This window comes from Hirundo rustica, chromosome 9, assembly GCF_015227805.2.
Source record: "Hirundo rustica isolate bHirRus1 chromosome 9, bHirRus1.pri.v3, whole genome shotgun sequence".
NCBI classification, from domain to species: Eukaryota; Metazoa; Chordata; class Aves; order Passeriformes; family Hirundinidae; genus Hirundo; species Hirundo rustica.
The window spans coordinates 27,150,173-27,175,155 of NC_053458.1; the positions used below are offsets into that span (position 1 = coordinate 27,150,173).

General features: G+C 47.3%; 1 protein-coding gene across 1 annotated transcript in view; it reads right to left on the reverse strand.

The window, feature by feature from the left end:
• Nucleotides 1-9,618: 9,618 nt before the first annotated feature.
• Nucleotides 9,619-24,983, reverse strand: part of TEDC1 (tubulin epsilon and delta complex 1) — a 66,162-nt gene continuing 50,797 nt past the window's right edge. The window contains exon 8 of the mRNA XM_040073137.2: nucleotides 9,619-10,861. Within this exon, the coding sequence (XP_039929071.1) occupies nucleotides 10,505-10,861 (357 nt within the window). The 3' untranslated portion in view covers nucleotides 9,619-10,504. The remainder of the gene's footprint in view (nucleotides 10,862-24,983) is intronic.

The following is a 24,983-nucleotide window of genomic DNA, read 5'->3' on the forward strand; positions in this document are numbered from 1 at the left end:
TGAGTGATTCTGCCCAGGAGCTCTGCACGACCCTGGGGATTCTGTGTGTCGGGAAAGGTCCTGAGTTATCAGATGAGCAGGTCTTCATTATCAAATAAGCAACTCCAAATGTATGTACTTCCCACACAAAACCACTCTTGAAACTGCATTAAAACTTCGTGCCATTAAAGAAATGTTTTATGAAACAATAGCTTTGTGGATATAATATATAATATTCAGCTTGAGGAGCAGGTTGTGGCAGTTCTTCAGAAACAGGTGAGGAAAATGCCTACATGTCACTGAAATGATCCCACTGAGCAAAGCTGAAATGTTCCAACTGCAGGATAAGGAAGCTCCCACCTGAATGTAGCCCTCTGCCTGAAGTTCCAAGGGTTCCTTGGGAGAAGCCCTGTGTGCCAGCAAGCCTTCCAGGCCATGCACTGGCACCAGAACCTCCCTGAGCTCACCCCAGATCACTGCCTCTGCTCCCTGGCAGGGGAGAGGAAATGCAGATGGCATCCAGGCTGGGTGGCAGCTTCTCCTGGCTGGCTGGGCACGAAGCAGGTTAATGCACCCCTGGAGCACCCTGTGCCACCCTCCCCAGCAGCACACAGCTCAGTTCCCACCCCCAGGAACGTGGGAGAGGACAGGAGGTACAGCCTGGTGACATCCCCTCGCTTTTCCTTGCAGGGGGTGCTCCTGAGGTGGGTGAACAGGGACAGGCGCTGTCCCCACAGCCAGAGGTGGCAATGGAAGGGAGGAGTGGCAGTCACAGCATCTCTCACAGCAGGGCTCTTAGGGGGTCACAGCCCCTTTTGATAATTTATTAGCACACAGAGTCACTGCAGCCAAAACAGCAAAATCCTTGTTCCTTGCTCTGCTCTAACCCACTTTTTCAAGAAAATTTCTGAACATTTGATGGAAAAAAAAAACCCAAAAACCAAAAAAAAAAAAAAAAAAAAAAAAAAAAAAACCACAAAAACCAAACCAAACCAAACCAAACCAAAACTTTAAAAAGCATCTTTACCCTTAGAAATTCAATGCCATCTGCTCCCTCAGCATTGCCCAGGGCATTTGCCTCCCCCTGAGCAGCCAGTGGATGGAAGCTGGCTCCCACCTGTGCCCATCTCCAGGCTACCACAGGCACTGCTCTGCTCTGTAGGGTCCCTGGCAGAAAAAACCAAAGAACTCAGAGCCTGGTGCCACATTCCTGTGCTGGAGAAAATGGTGTTGAGAGAGAGGGAATGTGCCTGGCACTGCTGGTGGGCAGGGCAGGGAGCTGCCAGGGGCTCCAGACCCAGCAGTGCTGCCCTTGGCGGTGCAGCCAGGGCCAAGTGCAGATCCAGTCAGGGCTCCTGTGTGAGAGCAGCAGCAGCAGCACAGGACGTGGGCAGCAGTGGTGGGCTGCAGCTGGCACAGGGGAGAATGTCCTCACAAGCTCTCAGGGCGGGTTCAGTATTTAATGCCTGCATTAAATACAGCTTGACTGTGTCGAGCGCTGCCAGGGGAGCACCGGGAAACTTCCCCGGGTTCTCTCCTGAAGGTGATGGGAAACGGCTGTTTGTGTAAAAAGCACCATCATCTCCGAACAAAACGAAGCACAGGTGAGTGAGAAATCCCTGCTGTGGGGCCATAAATCCCTGCCACCCCTGTCCCCATAGTGGAGGGGTGGAGCACAGCCGTGGCTGGTGGAGAGCAGTGTGTTCTTGCACAAAGTGTGTTCTCCAACCCCTTTGGGGCTGGGATCTCCTCCCCAGCCTGGGGAGCCTGTCCCTGTCCCCATCACGGGCCCCAGGGGAGCAGCAGGGCAGTGCGTCCCCAGCTGGCTGTCCCTTACGGGGATGGCACCTTGGGGTGACACTGTCCATCCCCACTGCCCTCCCCATCCTGCAGTCTCCCTTTCCCCACAGCACTTACAGTCCAAACCGTGGAATTTGCCTTTCCACCGGGACACAAGCCTGTGTTCATCCTGTGCCCAGCCTGGGAGCTGGAGACCCCAAGCATGTCAATGAAACGCTCTTCTTGACTTAGCACTATGAATTACAGATGATATAAAGGCCTATTAAAGGCTGATTTCTAGAACAAATGCTGCCCCCGTGGCTAATCAGCAGAATATTTCCTTCATTGAGAGACAAAATTAATATTGCTGTTTGGCAGACGCAATGATGCCGAGCAAATAACTCGCAGTCGAGCTTTATTGTTATTATGCCTTTGGTTGCTGGCCTTGGCCTCAAGAGGGTAGCAACAAAAATGGGGGAATACAAATGGAAACCTCTACAAGCCTGAAATAAATGCATGCCCTGAAACTGCAGGGAACCAGGGTTTAATAGGAGACATCAGCGTGCGCAGCACAGGCTAGGCACGCTGCCCTGTCCCCTGCAGTGGCACCCAGCAGACAAGAAGACAGGCACACAGCCTTGGCCAGGACATCTGCCCCAGCCTCCAGGCAGCCTGGACCCCTCACTGGGTGCTTTACAGCGTGTTTTCATTTTTAGAGGGGGTTTGGGAAGGGAGAAGGCACTGTGTCAACAGCGCCATGAAAGCTGGCATTAATCAAGGGTGATAGCACAGTCTCCTTGCCAGCGGTTAGCATTAAAAAATACATATTAGCATTTTTAATATTAATCAGTATAAACAAGAAAGACATTTCTATAAAAATTAATTAGAAAGCTCCTTTACTTAGAGGACACTAATACATTCATATCACATCTCAGAGCTGCGAAGCATTCATGCAGAGAGAACCTCCTCAGGCTGGTGGCTTGCCCACACCTCACACCACGAGTCAAGGCTCATTCACTCGGCTCAGGGGCTAATCCTGCCCCAGGAGTCACAGGCCACCTTGTGACAGCCACAGGATGAACTGTGCTTCAGAGCCCAGGGTCAGGCTAAGGCTTCTTCCTGCTCCCTGCTGAGCCCGTGGCAGGAGTGGTCTTTCCATGGCATTAATGGTGCAGCCTGGATAAACCAAGTCATGCCAGGGCCTGAGGCTGCTGAGGGGGCTGACCCAGAGCAAGAGGCAGTGGTTGCTGTGCTTACAGCAAACACTTACAGGCTTCCACCTGCCTTTTATCCCTCCCTGCCGACAGCAGCAGGAGCTTGGGGGCTGGGGACACACCAGCTCCCTCACCACACTCCAGGGCCAATCTGGCTCAACAAGGAGCCTTCATGTAATAGTACCCCAAGAAAACCCCTGCCCCCTGCCTTTCCATGGGCTGTGTCCTCCCGGGACCTGGCTGTCAATACAGCCCTGGCACCCGTTGGCTCATGGCCCAGGAAAGCTGCAAGTGCCACGTGCAGGACAAGAGGTTGGTGGAATTAAACAGAGTCCTCTACTTGGCCCCGCTAAGTGCTGGAGATTTTGCCAGCTGAGCAGTTGGAATGGGGGAAAATACCAGCTTTTTATCTCAGATTTGTGTTTGTAACATAAAGGGTGTTTGGTGCAGGACGAGCCCCAGGGCAGGCACAGCTCAGCTGTGCCAGCTCATCCCCCAGAGCCCACTCCCCGCTGGTGCTCCACTGAGCCATGTGGGCTTTCCAGAGGATTCGCAGCTCCGTTCCCTCCAGAGCAGCTGGGGGCTGCTGCAAGGCAGAGGAGGCCTCTTGTGAAACAATCAGGCTGATTTAATAAGGTCAGATGGGAGAAGAAGAGCCTTAGCAGGGCCTGAGAGCCTGCTTTGACTCTACCCCAGTAAATCCCTTGCTTGCTGGTCTCTGATGCAAGAGATACTTCTTCGCTGTACTTGATGCTAAATGAAAGCAGGAGCCACCAAGAGAGCTTGGCTTCTTCCCAGCCCCAGGCTGGCTGGGGAGCCATGCCTGTCCCCCTCCTCCTGCTGACCCTGCCAGTGCCCAGGGAACCACAGGCGGTGGCTTTTCCCTGCTGCTTGCATTCCCTTCAGTGTCTAGATGGGCCTGCAGGAGGGGTATTCCTGGGCACGTAAAGGGCTCTCCAGCCCTTCAAAAGGAAGCAAACCAGCGGGACCAGATGCAGACCCTAAGATTCATGGGACAGGGACAGGAACAGGGATCTGGCCATGGCCTGGCAGCTGGGACACAGGGTGGGTATGGAGGGGCTGCAAGGACAAGGATCTTCTCAGCGTGGAGGTGAGACACAGACAACTAGGGCTTGGGCTGTGAGCTGAGGAGCAGCAGCACTGTCAAACTGCTCCATATGAGCTGTTGGCTCCAAGAGGCGAAGCGTGAGGGTGAAAGACCTGAGGCTCTCGCTGGAAGAGGCTGAGGGTCAGAGGAGAGAGAGCTGAACCACCCAGGCATGTGTTGATTACTGCTGAGCTGCACCACGCCACACACACACACACACCCACCCACACCACATGCTAGCAGCTCATCCTCCAGCAGGAGCCGGTGGAGGAATCCCACAGGGAGCCCAAAACACTCCAGGCTGGAAATCACTGTTCGCAGCAGCTCTTCTTTTTAAACATAGGTTGCAGCCCTTATTCACCAGCAGGCGCCAGGTTGTCAGGAGCGGCGACTGCGGACGCTTGCCTTTCTCCTGTTTTGACTGCAAGCGAAACGATGCTCAGTTATTTGGGGAGGAACACCTCCAGCTACACATTGTGAGCCAGAGTCGTCAGCTAATTAAGTATTTATGGCCAATTCCATTTTCCTAGCGAGATGCTTGGAAAGCAAGCACCCGTTACATCAGAGCAATGGGTTAAAGGGCGCTCTCCTACAAACACCTCCATGCTGGCCCACCAGAGCCTGCACACACAAACAAGTCCTGTAAAAACTTCTCTTGAAGCTCTGCTGGAAAGCAATCCATCAGCAGAGTGTGGTTTAAACGCTGCAGCAGTATCTCAGCCTGTCTGCAGTGAAGCACCAACAGAGCATGAAACAAAAGGCCAGGAGCTCCCAGCCCCACAAGAAGGGTTCGCTGTGACAGGGGCTTCACATGGACAGGCTTTGCTGTCAGCTGTCACCAGGTGATCATCTGGGACAGCTCTTCCCTGCCTGACTCTCACCAGGGGTATCTGACAATCATGTGCAGCATCTCTGCCAGGTGCTGATTTAACCCTGGTTCCCTGCTTTTCCAGCATAGGCTCCTCTCTTTCCCAGCTGGGTACAAACCCAAACTACAACCTTCAGGATGCACCAGCAAGGAGAACTGCTTCAAACAAAGCAGAAAGCAAACCAAACCCTGCTGCCCACCCAAAATGTTTGGACAGCATCACCACCAGCCTTCCCCCAGCACCTGAGTTCAACGACCACCTGTACACAGTGTGACACTCGTACAGCCTCCCCAGCCAATACCCACCCACTCTTCTCTGCTCAACTCCACCAACACCTTTAGGGCAGATCCCTGCTTTCACAGGGAAATGTACAACCAGCACGGTGGTATGGCAGAGGGCAAACCTCTCAACAGCTTCTGTCTTTGTTTTTAGCCTGTAGTGGGTTGTTCACAACACTCTCCAATTTCTGTGAAGTAATGCTTAACAATTCAGTTAAGCATTACTTGAGTGACCCTCCTCCTGTCACAGCATCTGTCACAGAACAGCCAGGCACATGGATGCTGGTTGTCACACTCCCCCAGGGCAGCCATTCCCCCTTCTGCAGCATCCCCGGCTGCTGACAGAGGCCCCAGTGATCAAAAGGAAAATACCACAAATGCCATGGTAACGGTGTGAGGTGACAAACATCTATTTGTTCCCAGGTTATTCCCCATTAAGTGTAACTGTGGCCACTCAGTTCACTTTCCTGCCCTCACTGCTGCTGGTGTTAATCCAGGGATATTTTCTTAGGCTTTTGAGAGGTGTTTATCCTTCATCATCTCTCAGCAGTAGTGGAGAGACAGCTGATGGCTCACCAAGCTCCTGAGGACTGGAGAGCTGTGTTCCAGATGCACTGATATGCCTCAAAAGTTGTGACCAGTCACCAAAGCATGACAAGAGCTCAGCCCATGTGTGTCCAGTTCCTGGGAAGGTGCTGTGAAATTTAAAAGGAAAAATGATCCTCTAAAACTCAGTATGGGAGAGCACCAAGCCCTTATAGCACCTCCTGCTTCCTGCACTCTATGCTGAGAAGAGAGGCAAAGGAAAGAGGAGGCTGCAATATTTTATTTAAAACCACTGCCAGCTCAGGAGAGACTGCTGACCTTCAGCAGGGCCCACAGAGTAGCTATTCTGGTTTAAGCTCATTGGTACCTGAAACAAAAGGCAGGGCAAGATCAGTTCCAGAGACAAAAATGGCATCGCCCGTGCTCACAGCACAAGGGGTCTGACTCCAGCACAGCACCTGTAATGGGTTTAATTTAATAACACTGGGCAGAAACACCAATTACTGTAGGGGTCTTAGCATTAACTTTTTGTGGGAGGGATAGATTAGGAGAAAAACAAACAAAGCAGGCTTAAGCCTAAAAAAAATGAACAAAAATAGTTTTATTAACATATATTAAAAGAATGAGGAGAAAAAAAAAGATAAAAAGAAAACAAACTAAAACAGAATGATACTTTAAAACACGCTTCTTTCCTCTTACAAACTATTAACTTTCTTATTGAACAACATAGAAAGACATAACTTAGGATTTTCAGTCAGTTTCACTATTTAGACATAACCACTCATTACTTTAGGAGAAGAGTCTTTCTAAGATTTTTTATGAAGACGTTTGCTACAAGACAAAATAGTCCAGTGTTCCCAATGTCACACATCTGCTGCCGCCCGAGGTTTTCACAGACTGTGATGTTCTATCAGCAGAGCTTCTCAGTGTACTGGGGTACTATTTTCGAATACTTCTTCTAGTCTAAAATCATCTTTACCTCAAAGGCTGAGACCTCCCTTTAACCCAGGAGTGGGGGCTTTAAAGTTCCTAAATAAATCTCAATTACATCAGTCCTTAATTTTGATTAGAATAGCATTCTACCCAAATAATACTAAGATGCTGCAAAGAACTGTTCATTTCTTCATAATTTACCTTAGAAAAGTTAAAAATGTCCACTTCTTCAATCCTATTCCAATATTACTAGCTCTTTCACTTCTCATCTAACTGACTTCATGCGGTGTCTGTTCTATGTACCCTGTGTTTTTACTTTCTTCTTTCTCTCAAGGAAGAATTGTGCTTTCAAAGTTCCATGTTGCTAGAAAAAGGGTTAAATCTGTTCAGGCTGGCAAAAACTACACGAGGCTTCAGGAGCTTAAGAAAATGCAAGGCTGTGCTGATGGAGGAAGCTGGTAGATGTCCTTTTTTCCACCCCTCGGTCTCATCCAGGGCGGTCCAGCTCGGAGCTACCACAAAGCTGTAACAGGGCTTCACCCGGGCTGCTCCCATGCGGGCAGCAGCTCTCGGAGGCTCGGCCGGGCCCGGCTCAGCCACCCAGAGGGCAGCGGGGCCTGACCCGGGCTTCTCCCGCTCTGCATGTGGGCAGCAGCTCTCAGAGGCCTGGCTGAGCCTGACCCAGCCGGCAATGGGGGGCCTGACCCGGGCTTCTCCCGCTCTAAATGCGGGCAGCAGCTCTCAGAGACCTGGCTGAGCCTGACCCAGCCTGACCCAGCCAGCAATGGGGGGCCTGACCCGGGTTTCTCCCGCTCTGCATGTGGGCAGCAGCTCTCAGAGGCCTGGCTGAGCCTGACCCAGCCGGCAATGGGGGGGCCTGACCCGGGCTTCTCCTGCTCTAAATGTGGGCAGCAGCTCTCAGAGGCCTGGCTGAGCCTGACCCAGCCGGCAATGGGGGGCCTGACCCGGGCTTCCCCTGCTCTAAATGTGGGCAGCAGCTCTCAGAGGCCTGGCTGAGCCTGACCCAGCCTGACCCAGCCTGACCCAGCCGGCAATGGGGGGCCTGACCCAGGCTTCCCCTGCTCTAAATGTGGGCAGCAGCTCTCAGAGGCCTGACCCAGCCTGACCCAGCCTGACCCAGCCGGCAATGGGGGGCCTGATCCGGGCTTCTCCTGCTCTAAATGTGGGCAGCAGCTCTCAGAGGCCTGGCTGAGCCTGACCCAGCCGGCAATGGGGGGCCTGACCCGGGCTTCTCCCGCTCTGCATGTGGGCAGCAGCTCTCAGAGGCCTGGCTGAGCCTGACCCAGCCGGCAATGGGGGGCCTGACCCAGGCTTCCCCTGCTCTAAATGTGGGCAGCAGCTCTCAGAGGCCTGGCTGAGCCTGACCCAGCCCGACCCAGCCGGCAATGGGGGGCCTGACCCGGGCTTCTCCCGCTCTGCATGCGGGCAGCAGCTCTCAGAGGCCTGACCCAGCCTGACCCAGCCGGCAATGGGGGGCCTGACCCGGGCTTCTCCCACTCTGCATGCGGGCAGCAGCTCTCAGAGGCCTGACCCAGCCTGACCCAGCCGGCAATGGGGGGCCCGACCTGGGTTCCCCCCGCTCTCCATGCAGGCAGCAGCTTCTGAGGGCCTGGCTGGGCCTGGCCCAGCCACCCAGAGGGGCAGCAGAGCCTGAGCCGGGCCCGGCCCAACCACGATGTTACCTCATGGCAGATCTCCGAAGAAAGAGAGAGACTGATCTCCTGCAGTTAGTTTTTAAATGTCCCCTCCAAAGTCGCATCGACATTTCCTATTGGTTAACTTATTGTTAACTTATTGGTTAACTTAGCCAATATCTTGGCTAGCTTTTTGATAGGTCCTTGTTCTCCACCCCAAACCACTCCACGGTTAGGCCAGGGAAAAAATATCTCGCATTTTTCTATGACTAGGGAACAAAGTCGTGCCAACCCATGATAGCACCCCAGGTGGAAAGGTGAATTTTCAGCTGCCGCAGCTGCAGCCCCTCTTGATGGACACTCCAGGATAAGCAGCTCCAGCTCCAGCCCACTGGCTCTGCTAACAGCTCCCGCGGCAGGGTGCTGCCAGTTGCAGTCCCTGCTGAAGGGGGCCCTTGGCTGGACACTGAAGCACGGGTGCTGAGTGTGCGTGGTGACAAAGGGCTGATCCCAGGATTTCAGCCATCCCCCAGGTGACTCCCGTCAGCCTAAGCGCACATCAGGATAATAAATGCTGGCATCCAGCACTAAGCCAACCCTGAGAAGCCACAGCGGGGCATGAGCTGGAGCCGCACTTGAATCTGAGGGCTCTCGCCGTGCTCAAAAATACTTGCCCACTCTTCCCTGCCGAATATCCCAGGAGAAGAAAAGATCTTTTGAGGGCAACATTTTAAACCTAAATGTGATGCAGTATGAAAATTTCCTTGTATAAAAGCTAAAGGAGGATACAAAATACTCAAAAGAGAGAGAGACCGGTGCTGCCGCTCTTGTTAGTACTGGGATATACTGCTTTGCTCCCATTCATGAATAATTTTCTGTGAAACCTGTGTCTGAATGAGTCCTCTCATGCATTAAATGTCAGCAGTCCTGCAGCCAGCACCTGCCCAAAGCTGTACCAGCCTGAAACAGGTACCCTGCACCTCCAGGGATGGTTTGGAAAGCAGAGTGGTGTGGATTGGCTTTTGAAAGTCGTGGAGATTCTTCCAGGAGCAGGAGCTTGGGGCCACCTACCCCAGACATGGATCTTGCCAGTCCCACGGGGATTTTCTGCTCCAGGACTGTGTCACTCCCAGGGCCAGCAGGAACACTGGTTGTGACTGACAGCCTTGCACAACACACACAAACACCCAGCTCCCAGGGGCTGCTTCCTCAGACAAAAGAAATCTCACAGCAATTCACAAATGAAAAGCAGACCAGTTTCTTTAAATATTATTTATTCATCAAAGTGTACAACTAGAACATAAAAATATTCCTTAGTGAAAGCAGACCAGAAAAGGGTAGGAAATTAAGGCCAAAAGAAAAGCATTTCACTGTTCCAAGGAAGGAAGCCTTCAGGGACAGAGCTTGGAGACTCCTCAAGCTTGCAAGTTAAGGTCTTTCTGTATTTCTGTATCACAGAAACTTCCTACAGCAGGCCCATAAGTTATCCATCTCATTGTGACCTGATGGAATGGGTTTCTAGTTTGTTCTCTTTGAGAACCCAATTACTTCAAGTGCATCACACCAGTAAATGAAATCAGTGCAGTGCTTTATTTATTATTAGGCATTTGTTTTTCTTTATTGTGACTGCATTAGAGCAGCCACAAATACTCCAAGCAGCTGAATTAAAACAACACACTTTCTTGAATATTTCCAATCTCTCAAAGCCTTGGTATTCTTCATGTTCTCCAATACCTGGATTTTTCTGACTAATGAACCCTTCCAATTGCTGGAAAATATCGAGTGCAATTAGTACTTCAATGCAGAGCCTCAATGTATGCCGCGCCTAGCAGCTGAGCGCTGTAAAAGAGCCCAGTGCTTGGCAGAAGAACTAGAAATCCAGAAGATAAAAGGGAGATTTATGCACACTCCCACCAAGGCCTAATGCAGAATTTAATTGGCAAGGTTAGCAATAAAGAGGCTGCAGAGAGAGCACCGAGGTTGTGGCCCCAGTACAACTCACAAAGCAGTGACAAGTTATGATTCCCAGGCTGAGGAATTAGAAATTACATTTGGTTCCTCAGCTCACACTCCCCCCTACCAAGCTGCACAACGTGACCAAGCCACCCTATTCCTTTGCTTCTCTCAGCCCAGGTGTCTCTCCTCAATGGGAGATACAAATCACTCCCTCCAAGCCTCCTGCGATTTCATCCAGCCGGTGCCGGCACTCCTGCCGCAGCTGCTCCAGCTCTCTCTGCAGGCTGGCCTCTCTCACCTGCAGCTCTCTGATCACCTCTGCAGCACTGACAGCTGAAACAGCCTCCTTGGACACACACCCACCCAAGCCCATTTTGCTGGCAGGGTGTTTGTTCCTCAGCACCAGCCTGCACAAACCGTGCGTTTCATTTTTCTTTGGAGCGCAAAGGGACGTGAGACTTCTCAGTTTCAGTTCAACACTTTCCTGTATCTTTCTAGCAGTGGCAGAGAACCTCTCCTTCTGTAGTTCTTCTCTTGCTGCCACCTGTAGAGGGAAGAAAAAGAACAGGAAGGGAAGAGCACATTGAATACATTGTTGTGGAAGAAATCCTCCCCCCAGGAAACCACACGAAACGTCACATCTGGACTAGGACGTACCAAAACGAAGAACCAGCTGCAAGTGTAAACTGAAGTGTGTGGCAGTGCACACTGAATTAAGCTAACGTGTGCTTTCAGCCTCAGTGCCCAGACAGCTGCCTGTAGCCATTTGTTTGCAGACACCAGGCCCAGCAGCCCCTCCAGTGATGATTTACACACAAGGCCTCTCAACACTTCCCTCATACTGGGGAGTGGGTGGATTGGCTCCAGAGCAAAGCACACGCAGCAGAAAGGGAGACCCAGCAGAGTGACCTTCATCCCTGTTGTGCTTCAAGCCACCAGGTTGTCGTAACAGATTAATTGCCTCGTGAACGACAGCATTATTTCGGTTTGTAAATGCTTTCTGCACTTGGCACTGCTGAAAAGTAGGGGTGACGACTGTCAGCAAGCGATCCCTTCATTCTCAGCTCTCATTATGGGATAACAATTAGGAAAAGGAGAATAATGGAGCAGAGACAAGTAGAGGCAAAGACCAAAATGAGTACCAGGCAGGACACTTTCACTGAAGACAGGCCCCAGTAAAATAAAAGCTTTTCTTGTGACAGCATCACAGTCTGGATTATAAAAGCAATTGTATATACTGGGATTCTTCCAAAGCATTTGATTTAATGTTCTCTAACAATTTGATCTGAAGAACTTGCAAGCTGGTAATTGCCTTGCCAATTTTACTAGTGGATTAAATATGAATTTGGTGACTCATCCACTTGTCAGTGGGGAAACATCTGTAAAAGAGGCACCCTCCTAAGGCCTTCAGGGAAATGGTTCTTGGCCCAATGGGATTTTCTGTTTCTGCTATGGCAAAAAGCTGCCAAATCAACTCAGTCAAAAAGCAGCAAAGTTTCCCAAAAGCGATGCTGCCTCTGCGACCTGCATGAACCCTAGAGCTCTCCTGAGACTTGTGCGCAGCTCTGGAGTTCGTGCCTCAAAAAACCACAGGGAAACACAGAGCAGGATTCACAGGCAGGTCATCCTGTGACCCACAGCCCAGAAAACAAACCTTAGAATATGAAACTTAGAGAGTTCCAAAATATTCCGTTCATGTAGACGGATACATAATTTGGTTTACTTCCTAAAAGGAAGTGGGGAAAAAGGTGGTAAAGATCAGACTTTACTGACAAAGCCATAAGAAGATCAAATGGATGAAAATTCGAGTTAAGATATTCAGCTTCAGAGTAAGACATTGTTTCCTGCTGTGAGAATAATGAACCGTGAAATGCTTCACTGCAGCTCCAGGATGAATCCTTTGGCCAAAGCTCAGCTTAGGTCAAGCTCAGTGCTAATGATACCCCTTCCAGCCTTGAAATTGCTCTGCAACCCCTCCCTCTCCTGCCCATGGGTGAAGCTGAACGACTCCTTGGGGTTTTAAATCTGCTGATCTGCATTAAGATATAGGTACCTCAGACATCACAGCTTTGACAAGTTCCCTGTAAAGTCAGGGATATTTTGGCAGCTCTCTGAAGCACCAGAGATCAGGCAGAGCCCAAAGCAGCCCCAGCTGCAAGAACAAGAGCCCTAAGGTGGCAAAGCACCTGCAGCATTTCCCACTGTCAAGCTACAGCTGCTCAGGGTCAGACCAGCTGCTGTCTCTGAGGAAAAAAAAAGGATTTTTATCTCCCCAGATCAGGGCAGGAGGTTTTATTGCTGAAACAAGTCCAGAAGGGTATGGCACACAGGGCACCAGCCTGCACTCTCTGACAGTGGAACACTGCAGGTGTGACAGCTGCAGTCAAATTCCTCCACTGACCCAACTTCACCAGGGCTTCACTCACTCATCCCACATCTCCCTTCAGAATTTCTTCATGAGTTTTGCGGCCAAGTAATTAATCCTCTCCATAGTCTTCTGATGAGTTATTCTCACCCCTGAGCCTCCGCTTAAAGAAGATTAAGGAAATCAATCAAATCAGAAAAGGAGTAAATTTCTCTGAATTTTTACTAACACATTAAAGGCTTTATCAATGCAGAACCATCTGTTAAAGGAGACCTCTGTTGATTAAGGCATTTGAACAGAGGATTGGAGCTAAGAGAAGTCTATCTTTGTCCTTGTCCAAGAACCAGGTGTCCCTCTTTATCATAATCCCCAAGGAATCCCAGGGACATCTCTTGCTATCGGCTGTAAGAATAACTGAGGTGCAATTCTCTAACACCACTTCAGAAGGAACAAAACTGAAAAAATAAATTCAGTGTTATCTGGTCTCCCCACAGCCAATGAATAAATGGAAAATGATGTTTGCACAAACTGGATTTAACACTGGAATCCAGGATGGGAAAAATTTCCTGTCAGTTACAAACAACAACATCACTCAGCAAACAGAGCCCACAAGATGTTATTTATTTTTCACATTAAACTCAAGCAGAAGCACAGTAAGGCTGTATAAAAGCATTCTTAATGAAACATAGGTTTTCATGCTCTCCACCAGTCAAAACTGGAAAATTTTATTATCCACTAAGCAAGGCACATGACAGAGGAGCAACATGCTCCTCTCAGCACTGAGTGCATCGAGTTCTAACCCACAGCAACAGCAGGGATGGGAGCTACCACAGGGAAGCACGAGCAGTTGGAAGGACAAGGACAACAGCCCTGCAGCCAGGAAAACAGAAGAGTAACAGAACCTACACCTGAGTATCAGGAGGATGCTGCACATGCTATCTTCTATAAAGAGGACTAGTAGTTCCTGGGATAGCATTAGATAAACTTAAGAGGGGAAATTTTAAAAATCATCTATATTATGTAAGATAACAAGTTCAACAAAGCACTATTTATTTCCTATCAGCACAATCTGGAATTGGAAAGCCAACTCCAGTTCTGTTCTTCTTGGAAGGCTCTGCAAACATATGTATGGCCACAAATACTCTTGTTGCAGTTTATAGACTTCAATTGCTAAAAATCTCCGAGGGTTACCTTCAAGCAATATCCTTTACTCTTCACATCCTTAAAGCTTGTGAAAATACTCAATAATCTCCTCCTGTATGGTTAATTGATGCTCTTTAACAGCTTGCTGTCTCCCATTAGTCAGCACACAACGATTATTCTACTCTGCAAAACAATCTCAATAGACCACTTTGTATTAAACAAACATATTGGAAAAGATTAGGAGTCTCAGCATTTTGTGCCTGCCCGTTTCTATCCCACAGCTCTGCCTTTCAGCCTCAATCTACCAGCTGGAATTTGAATTCCCAATTAGGTGCATAGTGCTGTCTGGAAACTGCTGCACATCCTCTCCAAATAAATACAACAGCACGATAATCATCTTTCCCACTTGTACAGAACCATCCTCATCCCAAAGGGACCCGGTGCACTTTGAGAAATTCCACTCCAAACTGCGGAAAATCAGCTGACAAAGAATCAGCATCTTCAAACTGACACATACCCTGCTCTCTCCCTTCCCAGCTCTTAATTTCACGGCTGCTTTTTGGGACAGGACAGTGGCCAAACTGCTCTGAGTGCGTCCAGATGTTCTCCTTTAGACAACTTCAGTCTTCAAAAGGTATTAGGAGCTAAAAGCTATGGGGGGAAACTCTAATAACTTCAATGTTCTAAGAGGAAGCCAACAAGCCAGTGGAGGTGCAGGGAGCAGTACTGCATCTGGGATCAGACTGAAAAGGGACCGAAGGGACAGCCAGCCTGGGCACGGGGCAAAGGGCTGCAAGTGTGCACGGGCACAGCTCCTGCTGGCATATCCACAGGCAGGAATGTGCAAAGAAACAAGCCCTAGAATAAAACAGACCCCTTCAACACTGGCTGCAGGGTGGGCAGAGACAGGTGGCCTCTGGTCCCTGGCGTGGTGGAACCAAGCCAGGCAGGACATCCATCAGGCATTGAAAGGATTTATCATCTCCCTGGGACATCACTGGGATGCTGCCTTTACAAAACCGTTCAGGCTGGCATCTGACTGAGGACAATGGCCAAGCCAAAGCAGAGGAGGGTAGGCCCAGTACAGAGCTGGAAAAGGGAACATCCAAAGGGGAGGAACATTCAAACGCCAGGCTGAGCAGGCAGCTCGGTTAATCCACCCTGGTGGATTTGAACTCTTGCACCAATGCACAGAAGAGGCTTTGAGCCTGCAAAAACCTACACACACGATTAATTTTCCCAGCACCTCCTCAGCCCAACCTTCTCTGAAATGTCTTCTACCCAAAGGTAGCTGTCTGAATGAAAAGAATACCCAGTACTCTCTCACTGATTTTCAGTCCTGGGAACTCTCTGGCTTGGAATAAATCTTGTAACAATGACTTCAGTGGGTAAATCATGGCAAAGGTAACACTGCATATTTTGAGCAAGCTGCCTTCCAGTTTCTTTGCATGTTCCACAGCTTTCAGGCCAGAACAGTGTTACCCACATTGACCTCCCCTGACCACGTGGCAATTTGCCATGTGCCATGTGCCCCAGTCTCTCTGCTTCCATCAACTGCTTGGATGACCCACACACTCAGCTCCCTTGATCCCTCCTCAAAATGAGACCTTCCAGCCCTTCAGCTCCTTCACATTTGCCTGCACCTTTCTGGAAATGAACTTTCCTCAGAGCTCTGTGTTTCACTCCATAGGGCTTGGAATCATCCCAGAGAGGCTGATCTCTCTCTCCCGTTTTAAATAACTCACTAATAAAACGTGCAGTAAAAATTACACACAAATTAGTTGTTTTTCTGTTGAAAAGCAAGCTGAATGTGAATTTATTTGGAGAGAACATAACCAACACGCAAGACATCCCAAAGAGATGCTAAGAGATGTAGATAACCACATCACGTTACTTAAATAACTTCCAGTAAAGGCCTAGCTAAAGTGACAATCTTCCAAATGCTGGAAGTCAACGTTTCAGCTTGTTAAAACTTCCCATGGCAACCTGAAAGCCTCGCAGCTGCATCCTTGAAGGAAGCCACTAGCCAGGGATGAAGGTTTAAAAAGCAGCAGCAAGGAAAGGTCCAAACATCTGCATCCAGGAAGAGGAGGGGGAATCACAGGACCATTTCTATTTTATGATTGTATTGCTGCCAGCTTCAAAGAGGGAACAGCAAACAAATGGTTGGAATTTCTTTTGAAGTGGATGATAAAGACCAGAATCATGTCATTACTTTTAAATCACAATATCTTCATATTATTCTATGAGTTTTGCAGAGACAGCTACAACAGTATTGTTCTGAAGAACACACTGCACAAGCCTCCTGTCCTATCTGTCCACTCCTCCTCTCATATTTCCCTTATGAACAGGAAGAAGACCCCATATGCATAGAGGATGAAAGACAAATTATCCTTGCCAAACTGTACAGACACTACAAACTGTGATGACTGTCTTTGCCAGAAAACACAATGAGGCTGGGAGCTTCCTCTGTGCTCCCAGACATGAGGAACAAACAGAAAAATCTCAGATCTTGTCTTTTGGGGTTGGGGAGTGAAAGGAAATTAGGAAATATAAACAGACACAATATCCAAGCCACCAAGTCATGCTCCCTTGCCATCAGGGCATAATAACCCAACACATTTCATAAACTCTGAAAACACTAAACAGCATCTGACTTGCAGAATTTTGTATTCCTAAAGGACGCTCATTTCCAAGTTTTATTTTAAATCCATTGTGTCTAAGAAGGCCCCTGTGCCTGGGGAGTTGAAAGAGAAATATTCCATGCTTGGCAATATAAGATTAATGAAGGGTCAGACTGCAGGAACAGAAGAGACCTGCCAGGCCAGTCAGTGCACTCACCGCCCTGACTCCAAACAGCTCCCACAACATCACAACATCTCTACCAGGGGGTTCACCAGCCTGGAGAAGCTGCCCAGAGCTCTCAGCCTCCATGTAAACTGAGCAGACTCTAATTCAACCGACAAGCATCAATTTTAGATAAAGATCTGTAAGTGAAAAATGAGGACGCAGATGTCACTGGGGTGGATACTGTGCAGAAATCCTGACAACTGGGCACTGGAAACCAGGAATGGCGAATTAACACTGCTTTAGGAGCTCTCCATTTCCAGAGTGGAATCCAAATCAGTCCAGGGGCTGAAACTTACAAGCACCTGTCTTTAATCAGTACAAACACTTTATAAAAGATCATTATTTAAACCTTACTGTTAAGTGGTTTTTCCACTACCCACCCCCCCAAGAAACGCCTTGCAGAGCTGCAATCCCAGCTGACAGTCTGTCTGGGATACAGAAAACACGATGCAGAAAAACGGATAAACAAGGATTTGCAGACTTTTAAGAAAGTCCTCCTCATCAGCACTGAAAAAAAACCCAGCACCAAGTACAAAAGAAATGAGCAAAAGGAAATAATAAGCAGAAGTACCAATAACATAGTAGGGGGAAGAGCAGAGTGCACTCTAAATACAGGAGAAATACCTGTAAATATTAAAAGATAGTAGAGTATAACCAAAACAGGCAGAGGGATCCCACGATTCCCAGCCACAAGCCCTTTGTGTTCCTCAGTGCTCCTCAGGATTTCCTCAGTGTTCAACAGGCATTCTGTACCTTGCTGCACATGGAGTAACCATGAAAAGCAGCACCCAAAGAGGATGCCCAAGCAGAGTTTGTCTCAAGTATCATCAGAGATAGCAGGGCCTGAACGTGCCAGCACCGCTTCTCTTTGTGCAGAACAAAAATCAATAACCCAGGAGGCCTGCATGACCCCAAAGGCATAAAAACAAAGCTTTTTTTCACACATAAATAGGGTGAGGGCTTTAACCTTCTTTAACAATAAACAACAATTTGGCTGGGGCACCAGTTTCTTGTAACAAAAATGTTTGCTTTTTATTTCTTTATTAACAATGACGGTTGAGGGTATGACAAATGCTTTGCTTCCTTAGCTGTAGACAGTGACCCATTCTGCCTCAGAGGAGCAGAGAAAGGCACTATTTCAAGGGATGCTGTGAATGCATAATTGACACAAAATCAAATCCTGCAGCTCCTACTGCCAGGAAAAATTGTAGAGCAGAGGGGACAGGACCCTGCAGAGCCCATGAAGTTCAAACATTTCCTGAGAAGGAAAATCAGGCCCCCAACCTTCAGAAAATAATCTAAAGGCATTTGCTGCTTATATACAAAAGTCCACAAGCTAGAGCAAGAGCAATATCTGAAATCAGCTGTTCTGGAAACACTGTAACACTGAGTAAGCAGGTGTTTCACTATGAAAAACACCTTACCCTAATTTCAAATTCATGTCTTATAGTAACTTGCCCAAATGTAATTTCAAGCCTCCAAGAAAGTTACAGAGTTAGTACTGCAGCTCTATAAACCTTGTCTCATTGAATCAAGCTTCTCCACTGTCAGCTTTCAAGGGTTTTAATTTTCTGCTGCAATTTCTACACACTCATGGCTAACCAGTTTAAAAAGCTAGAAACCATCACTTTCTATTTTAATAGCTGAAGACTTCCCACACTGTCCTGCCTAAATGAGGTTTCTTTCTTCTCGTGAGATCATTGATTGTACACAAAGAGACTTGAAATAGCCCACTTAATGCCAGTTTTCATGCATTTGAGGATTAAAGCTGTAATGAACTTTTTGAATAGCCTAATCTATCACAAACCACAGGCTACAGTCTCACACCTGGTAATTTCTGCAATGTTCTGCTACATTTTGGTAACCTAGAAACATATAGTTTTGGGTTTCTAAACACAGACTCCAGCAGATCAAAATACTACCCTATCACTGCACCACCCCAGCAGTGAAATGCAATTATGGTTCAAAACATGCCCCTTTTCAGCAAGCTCCACCTCAGCTGCTGGGTCTGCTCATACCACCTTTCATCCAAAGTCTAACACCCTCAAAATTCCACTTCTGCCTAGGGATTTGCAGATCGTGGTCCAGCTATGAACTCTGCCTTGGTTAAATTACACTTTTCTCGCTTCTCAAAAAGCCGGACCGAATTAATTCCTTTATTACCCTCCCGTTCATCCTTCCCAACCTTTCAACCGTTTCCCACCTGTGATGGTGGTATAAGCGGTGCCAACACATTTCATTAAACTCTGAATTGTGATCTATATCTGATCTGTCCTTCCATGACCAGTGGCAGAGAGCAACATTTAGGTGCCAATAGCCTAACAACCCATTACCCTCCATTTCCAAAGGCCATAAAATGGAAAAGTTTGCATATAACCAAAATCAAACTGACCTGAGCTACAGGAATTGGTACTTCTTACTCAACCCAACCCCAGCAACAGGAAGAAACTTAAAATGATGTCTTTTGGCTTAACAATAATTACAGTACCTAAAGCAAAATGTCACCTTAATACAATCATTAATTTTTAACAGCTGTTATTAGTGCAGCATGAGGAAAAATCTCAGTCCTTTGGAACTGGAGGTGAATAAATGAAAGGGGTGATCCCAAAGTAACATTAACGGGGGCATTATTTGTCCCAGAAACTATGATGATATTTTTGAAGGGCTGTAAAGCTGAGCTTCAGCAGCTGAGAGAAGATGTAATTATACAAGCTGCTGCATTCCAAATTTTGCCGGGATCTGCAATTTCCTGCAATTAGGGAGGAATGTATGCACCTCCAACCTTATGCATTTTAAAGCAAGACATTCACCATCAGAATGCTGGCTCTCTGCACTATTGTCACTCCAAAACAAACTGACAGGGAAGCCAGGGAGAAGCTGTCTTATCTGGGAACAGATCTGATAACTAAAAATACAGTTTTAATACCCGGAATACCCTTAGCTGCATCTGAGGAGAAGAGCTGGCACTGCTGCTCCCCGCTTCAGTTAAATATCAGATACTGCAGAGCACTTCCCAAGCCTTCAGATCAGCATCCACACTGTTCTCTCCAACAGAAAGATGGTGAGGCAGCACAGCAATGGAAAGCTAGATGCTAATTAAAGCTTTTGACTCAGATCATTTCACAACGAGGAGTGACCTGATCTTGTCAGAATGGATAACATATTTTCTTGGGGTTTGCCTGGTTTGTTTTGGGAGCTTTTCACTTTGGTTTTTCTTTAAGATAATCCAATGGCTCTGTACTTAAGACTCATGTCTTTAAATTCATCGATGGGACTCAGAAAAGTCAATTTAGCTCAAGATAAAGGAAAAGGATACAGGATTAAGAAAAGAGAACAACATTAATATTTTCAAGGTCTTTACCAGAAGAATACAAATACCCCTGCAAATATCGATACAAAGGCACACAACTGATAAAAGCACTGCCTGTGTGCTGAGCCTACAAAGAACTAGGACAGAGGCAAAGCCAAGGGGAAATGAATCCCTGTAGGCCTGAGGGCAACTGAACTCTGAGAGCTGCAGAGTGTGACAGAGCTGCTGGGGCAGGACTGCCCCCAGCTCCTCTGCGATGGATCTGCACTACCTCCCACCCCTGACGAGATGCAGAGACAGCTCCTCCAGAGACAGCCCTGGGGATGGATCCCTAAGGGACAGACCTGAGGCAAACAGCAGAACTGAGCTATGCTGAGAGCCTCATGAGATCCATCCCTCCTCCACAGAGCTATAAAAAAAGGTATCCTGGCTCAGGGGAGACCTTACCACTCTCTAAAACTCCCCAAAAGGAGGTTGTAGCCCGGTGGGGATCAGCCAAGAGAAAACGGCCTCAGGCTGTGCTGGGGGTGGTCTAGGTTGGATATCAGGAAAAATTTCTTCGCTAAAAAGGTTGTAAAACACTGGAACAGGCTGCCCAGGGAAGTGGCTGAGTCACCATCCCCAAGGAATTTAAAAGACATGTAGATGTGGCAATAAGTGACATAGTTTAGTGTTGGATTTGTCAGTGCTGGCTTTGACTCCATGATCTCAGCAGTTTTTTTCCCAATCTACATGATTCTATGCTTCCATGATTCTGTTCCACAGTATCTTCTGTACTCTGTTTCAGATTTTTTGGCATTTGTTTCCCAGTGGTTAACTTTTGAGGAGAACAACTGAAACCAAATTAAAAGAAACAAACAAATAGGAGTCAAAAATGCAATTCTACTACTGCAGCAACTCTGCAGATGCAGACAAGGACAGGTCTTAAAATAACAAATGGTTTTCAGAGAAATTTCTGCACCACCTCTGCTCACCTGAAGAGGATACCAGCACAAAAAGAGCAGACACAGAACTTTGGCAAGAGCATCCAAGCTGAGTGGAATCCCTGTGCTCTGGGGGCAGGAGCTCACCTAAACCTCTTCAGCTCCTTCCCAAGATATGCAAGCCTGCCCCTCAGGACAGGCTCTGCCCTGAGAAGTGGGACAGCTCCAAGCAGGATCAGCAAACTTGCAGACTCTTTACCAGCAACTGCAAGGAGACACAGTCCATATGTGTCCCATATGCCACACAATTCTGAATGCACGCCACAGGAAATAAGAGAGCAAAAAACAAAACAAAATTAAACACAAACACACAACCCCTCCCAAAAAAACCCAAAAAACAAAACAAAAAACCAAAAAACAAACAAACAAAAACAAACAAACAAAAAAACCCCCAACCAACCAACCAACCAAAAAACCACCAACCAAAAACCCCCATACCACCTATTTTCTTCTCTGAATTAGAAATCTTGAGCATTTGATAGTAATTTCAAAAGTTCCATTCTACCATTCCAGACTTCCATAATGCATTTCTTTTTAACAAGAGTTTTATCTCTAGGCTTTCCCAAATCCTTGTATTCAATTAGAAGCTCACAGAAATTAAAACAGAATAGGCACACACTGAAAATATACAATATGAAAACCAGAATATGTCAGTGTAACTAATTTAGACACTTGCAAAAAGGCTGCGGTGCTACACTGAAAAAGACCCTGACAACTACAAATTACAAAGGAAGGCAACAGACAAGTATTGCTCTGGATAATAAATTGCTCACTTACTTTTCAATTTGTTCTACCAAACTTTTATCTTGGGCAGCAGAGACAAACACTGATGATAGATCATCTCAGATCTAAGTGGCCTGCAAAGGCTTGGAGGGTCCCACTTTGCTTTCAGAATACTTTTATCACTGCACAACATGAAAGCAGTCACTTCAGAAAGAGTGCTGCTTGTGCCTTGCACTTCTCTGTATCATCTTGCTTCGAGAGAACAGGATGTGAAACCTGAAATTCAAGCAATGGGGTCCTTGTACAGACAGCCAACCAGAACAGTGTTGACAGAACCACTCCTAAGATACAGAGATGAGAGGAAGGTATCACCACCTAGTCATATAAATTTTCAGAAAAGGGTTTTTCTTACCCGAAAATTACAAATAAAAAGAAAGCCCCCCAAAGCACCATGACTCATAGGGAATTTCTTCACCCCCAAACTGGTTTTGTTTCCAGTTAGAAAATACTCCCTTGAACCTTCCATGACCACTGCAGAACCTCCCCTGGGATAGAAAAGGTCATTCCAGCAACACAGCCTATCCGCAGCTGTGGCACAAGGAAAATGAACTTTAACTCCCAGGTGGAGATTTTCTACAGAAAACATTTTCAAAGGTTCAGTGCAGACGTTTTCTAAAGCCACTACTCTCACAATGCATTCAGCAGTGTCTATTATCTCACAGTCTGAGCGTGAGTAGCAGCTGTAGGTGGATATGAGGCTGCTTGGATGGCCCCTGTGACTCTTACAATCCAACAGCTCTCAGGGCTTAGAGAGAGCCAGTAAAAATGAAGAAAATTGGTGAGTTTGGAGCTCAGAAGAGTACCGAGGCTTTATTTAGTTGCATTTCTGGCTGGAGAGAAGATATGTGACAACCCTAAATTACAGATGGACTTTTACATCAGCTCTCCCACGAGCACAAGGGACAAAGACAGAAACAAGGTGGATACTTTGTTCTCTTATGATCAAGCACCCTTGATTTCAGGCAGGCAACTGAGAGAATAAGGCCAAGGTTTCATGAAAACAGGAAATTAAGTAAAGCTTTGAATGCCCTGACGCAAAAAATCCTTCTAAAAGCACCTCTGTCAACTCACCAAAAGCAAAAACAAAAAAACCCAAGCAGTGTTGCAAGGCATTCGGTGACCCCAGCTCCTGCTGGCAGAGGAGGAACCCATCCCTGCACTCTGCCAGGAGCTGCAAAGCCAGCCAGGTACCTCCTGAAAGTTCATGTCCCCAAAACCCACCCTGAAAGGTGCAGCAAAACGCACTAATAGTGTTTCACGTAGAGCTATCTAAAACACAGCCTCTGTCAGCCAGAACCAGCTGTGACCCCAAGGTACTGTCCTTGTGGAGGATGTGTGCTGTTGTGGCTCAGCACCTGCAAAACAAAATCCAGCAACTCTGTGGTTTCTGCTACTTCATATCCCACCCATCAGCCTCGAAGCTTTTCAAAAAATAGTGGTGCTGGGAGCTGTGCTACCACACCTTGTGCATCTGAGCCCTGCAGACATTCCTAGCCTTCATCCTTGTTTTATTGTGTGCTTTAACTGTGAGAGCCTAAGTGCCACACTTATTTCTTAAAAATGCACTAAAACATTTACAGTGCCTACAAAACACATCCTCTCATTGCAATGGGGTTTTTTTACACTTTATCATTAAATAAAGCTCATCTGAAATTTATTGGGGTATAATTCTCCAGCTGCATTTATTACATGTTTCATTGCCTCGGTCAGTATCCAACATCTTTGTAAATAATGCAGGTAAAATATTAACACTGGTTATTTATTGTACTTTAACTGATCCTGTCACCTGAGCAAACATTCTGCACTTTGGCAAAGGAAGGGAAAGCAGCATCTTCTGGGAAGCAAGAAAAACTTTCACCCACGCTCCCTTCAAACCCCAGAGCTCTGCACACAGAACAGGAGACAGCACTCGAGTTTTTAATGTTCCTCTCCTCCCTAAGGAGCTGCAGTCTTTTAGCCTAGATAAGCCCCATGAAAAATGTCAGGCTAGGTAATTTATTTCCAGTTACGGTTTTTGTGTGCGTTTGAAATCAGTTTGCTGATTTAGCCAATGCTACTCAGAGTGCCTCTGTGTCTCACACAGCTCGTCGCTCTTTCGGCAATCTGCACAAAAAGTTGCATCTGCAAACGAAGAATAAACTCTTATCTTTCCAACCCTTTGTATGCTGCAAGTTTAACATTGACTATTCAAGCCTGGCCAGCCTACACAGAGCTCTCAGAAGCAAGCAAGAGTCCTTCAAACAATCTTCCAGCTCTGCTTACGGACAGTAACTTTTCACACGCACACCAGCCCTAAACCAGGCTGGCCTGGGACTTCAGGTCTAAAGGGGATTTTAGATCCTGCTGCTGTCAAAAGGAAAGCCGGGTGCACAGACGTTGATTCCTTTCCTCCTTCCACCACAAGAGAGAGCATACTGCCTTCCCTCAACAATCACCTGGATCTCTACAGGCACTTACCAGAAACAATCTCCTGCTAGGAATGCTGACAAGTGAGAAATAAACCAATGCAAGAAAATCCAAGAGCAAAGAGTGAATATAAAGATCAGCATTTACTTTCTACTGTTTACAGCAGCTTTGTGTTTTCTAACAGCCTAAACCTACTAGAGCAGATTTAGCAGCAATTCCACCAGCAGCAAATTTAATCCCACATTTAACAATTAAGTTCTTACTTAAATTAGGTAAGGACCACACATTAGAGCCAGTAGACTTGTCCCTCCTTGCCATCCTGTCTGTGTCCTCCACCGCTCCCTTTGATGGATGTTTTTGTTCACCTCTGTGGGTTTCTCCCCTCTACCCAGGCATCTGGGCCCAGCCAACCATGCACTTCCAAAAGCTGCTCTTGTGGTCTTGCTAGTTCTTCAATTTCTTTTCGCATGAGGAGCTCCACTGACAGCTGCTCAGTGCTCCAGATGGAGGTTTGCAAATACAAAGGGGAACACAGAAGCGTTCTGGGACCAGGAAAGGGAACGTGCTGACTGAGGAAATACACCAGCACTGAACCATTCCCCACCACTCCTCCACCCCAGACAGCACGGGTAATTAACTGCTCGCTACACTAACATCCTCATATTAGCAAAAAACCCAGGGAACCAGAATGAACAGCAGCAACAGCAAAGATGAAATGGGAGCAGTGCGCTCACAAAAAAAAAAAAAAGAAAACAGAGAAAAAAAAAAAAAAAAGGTGTTTTTGACAAGTCTCAGAGAGTTCTTCAGTGAGAGCTCAGCTGCAGCT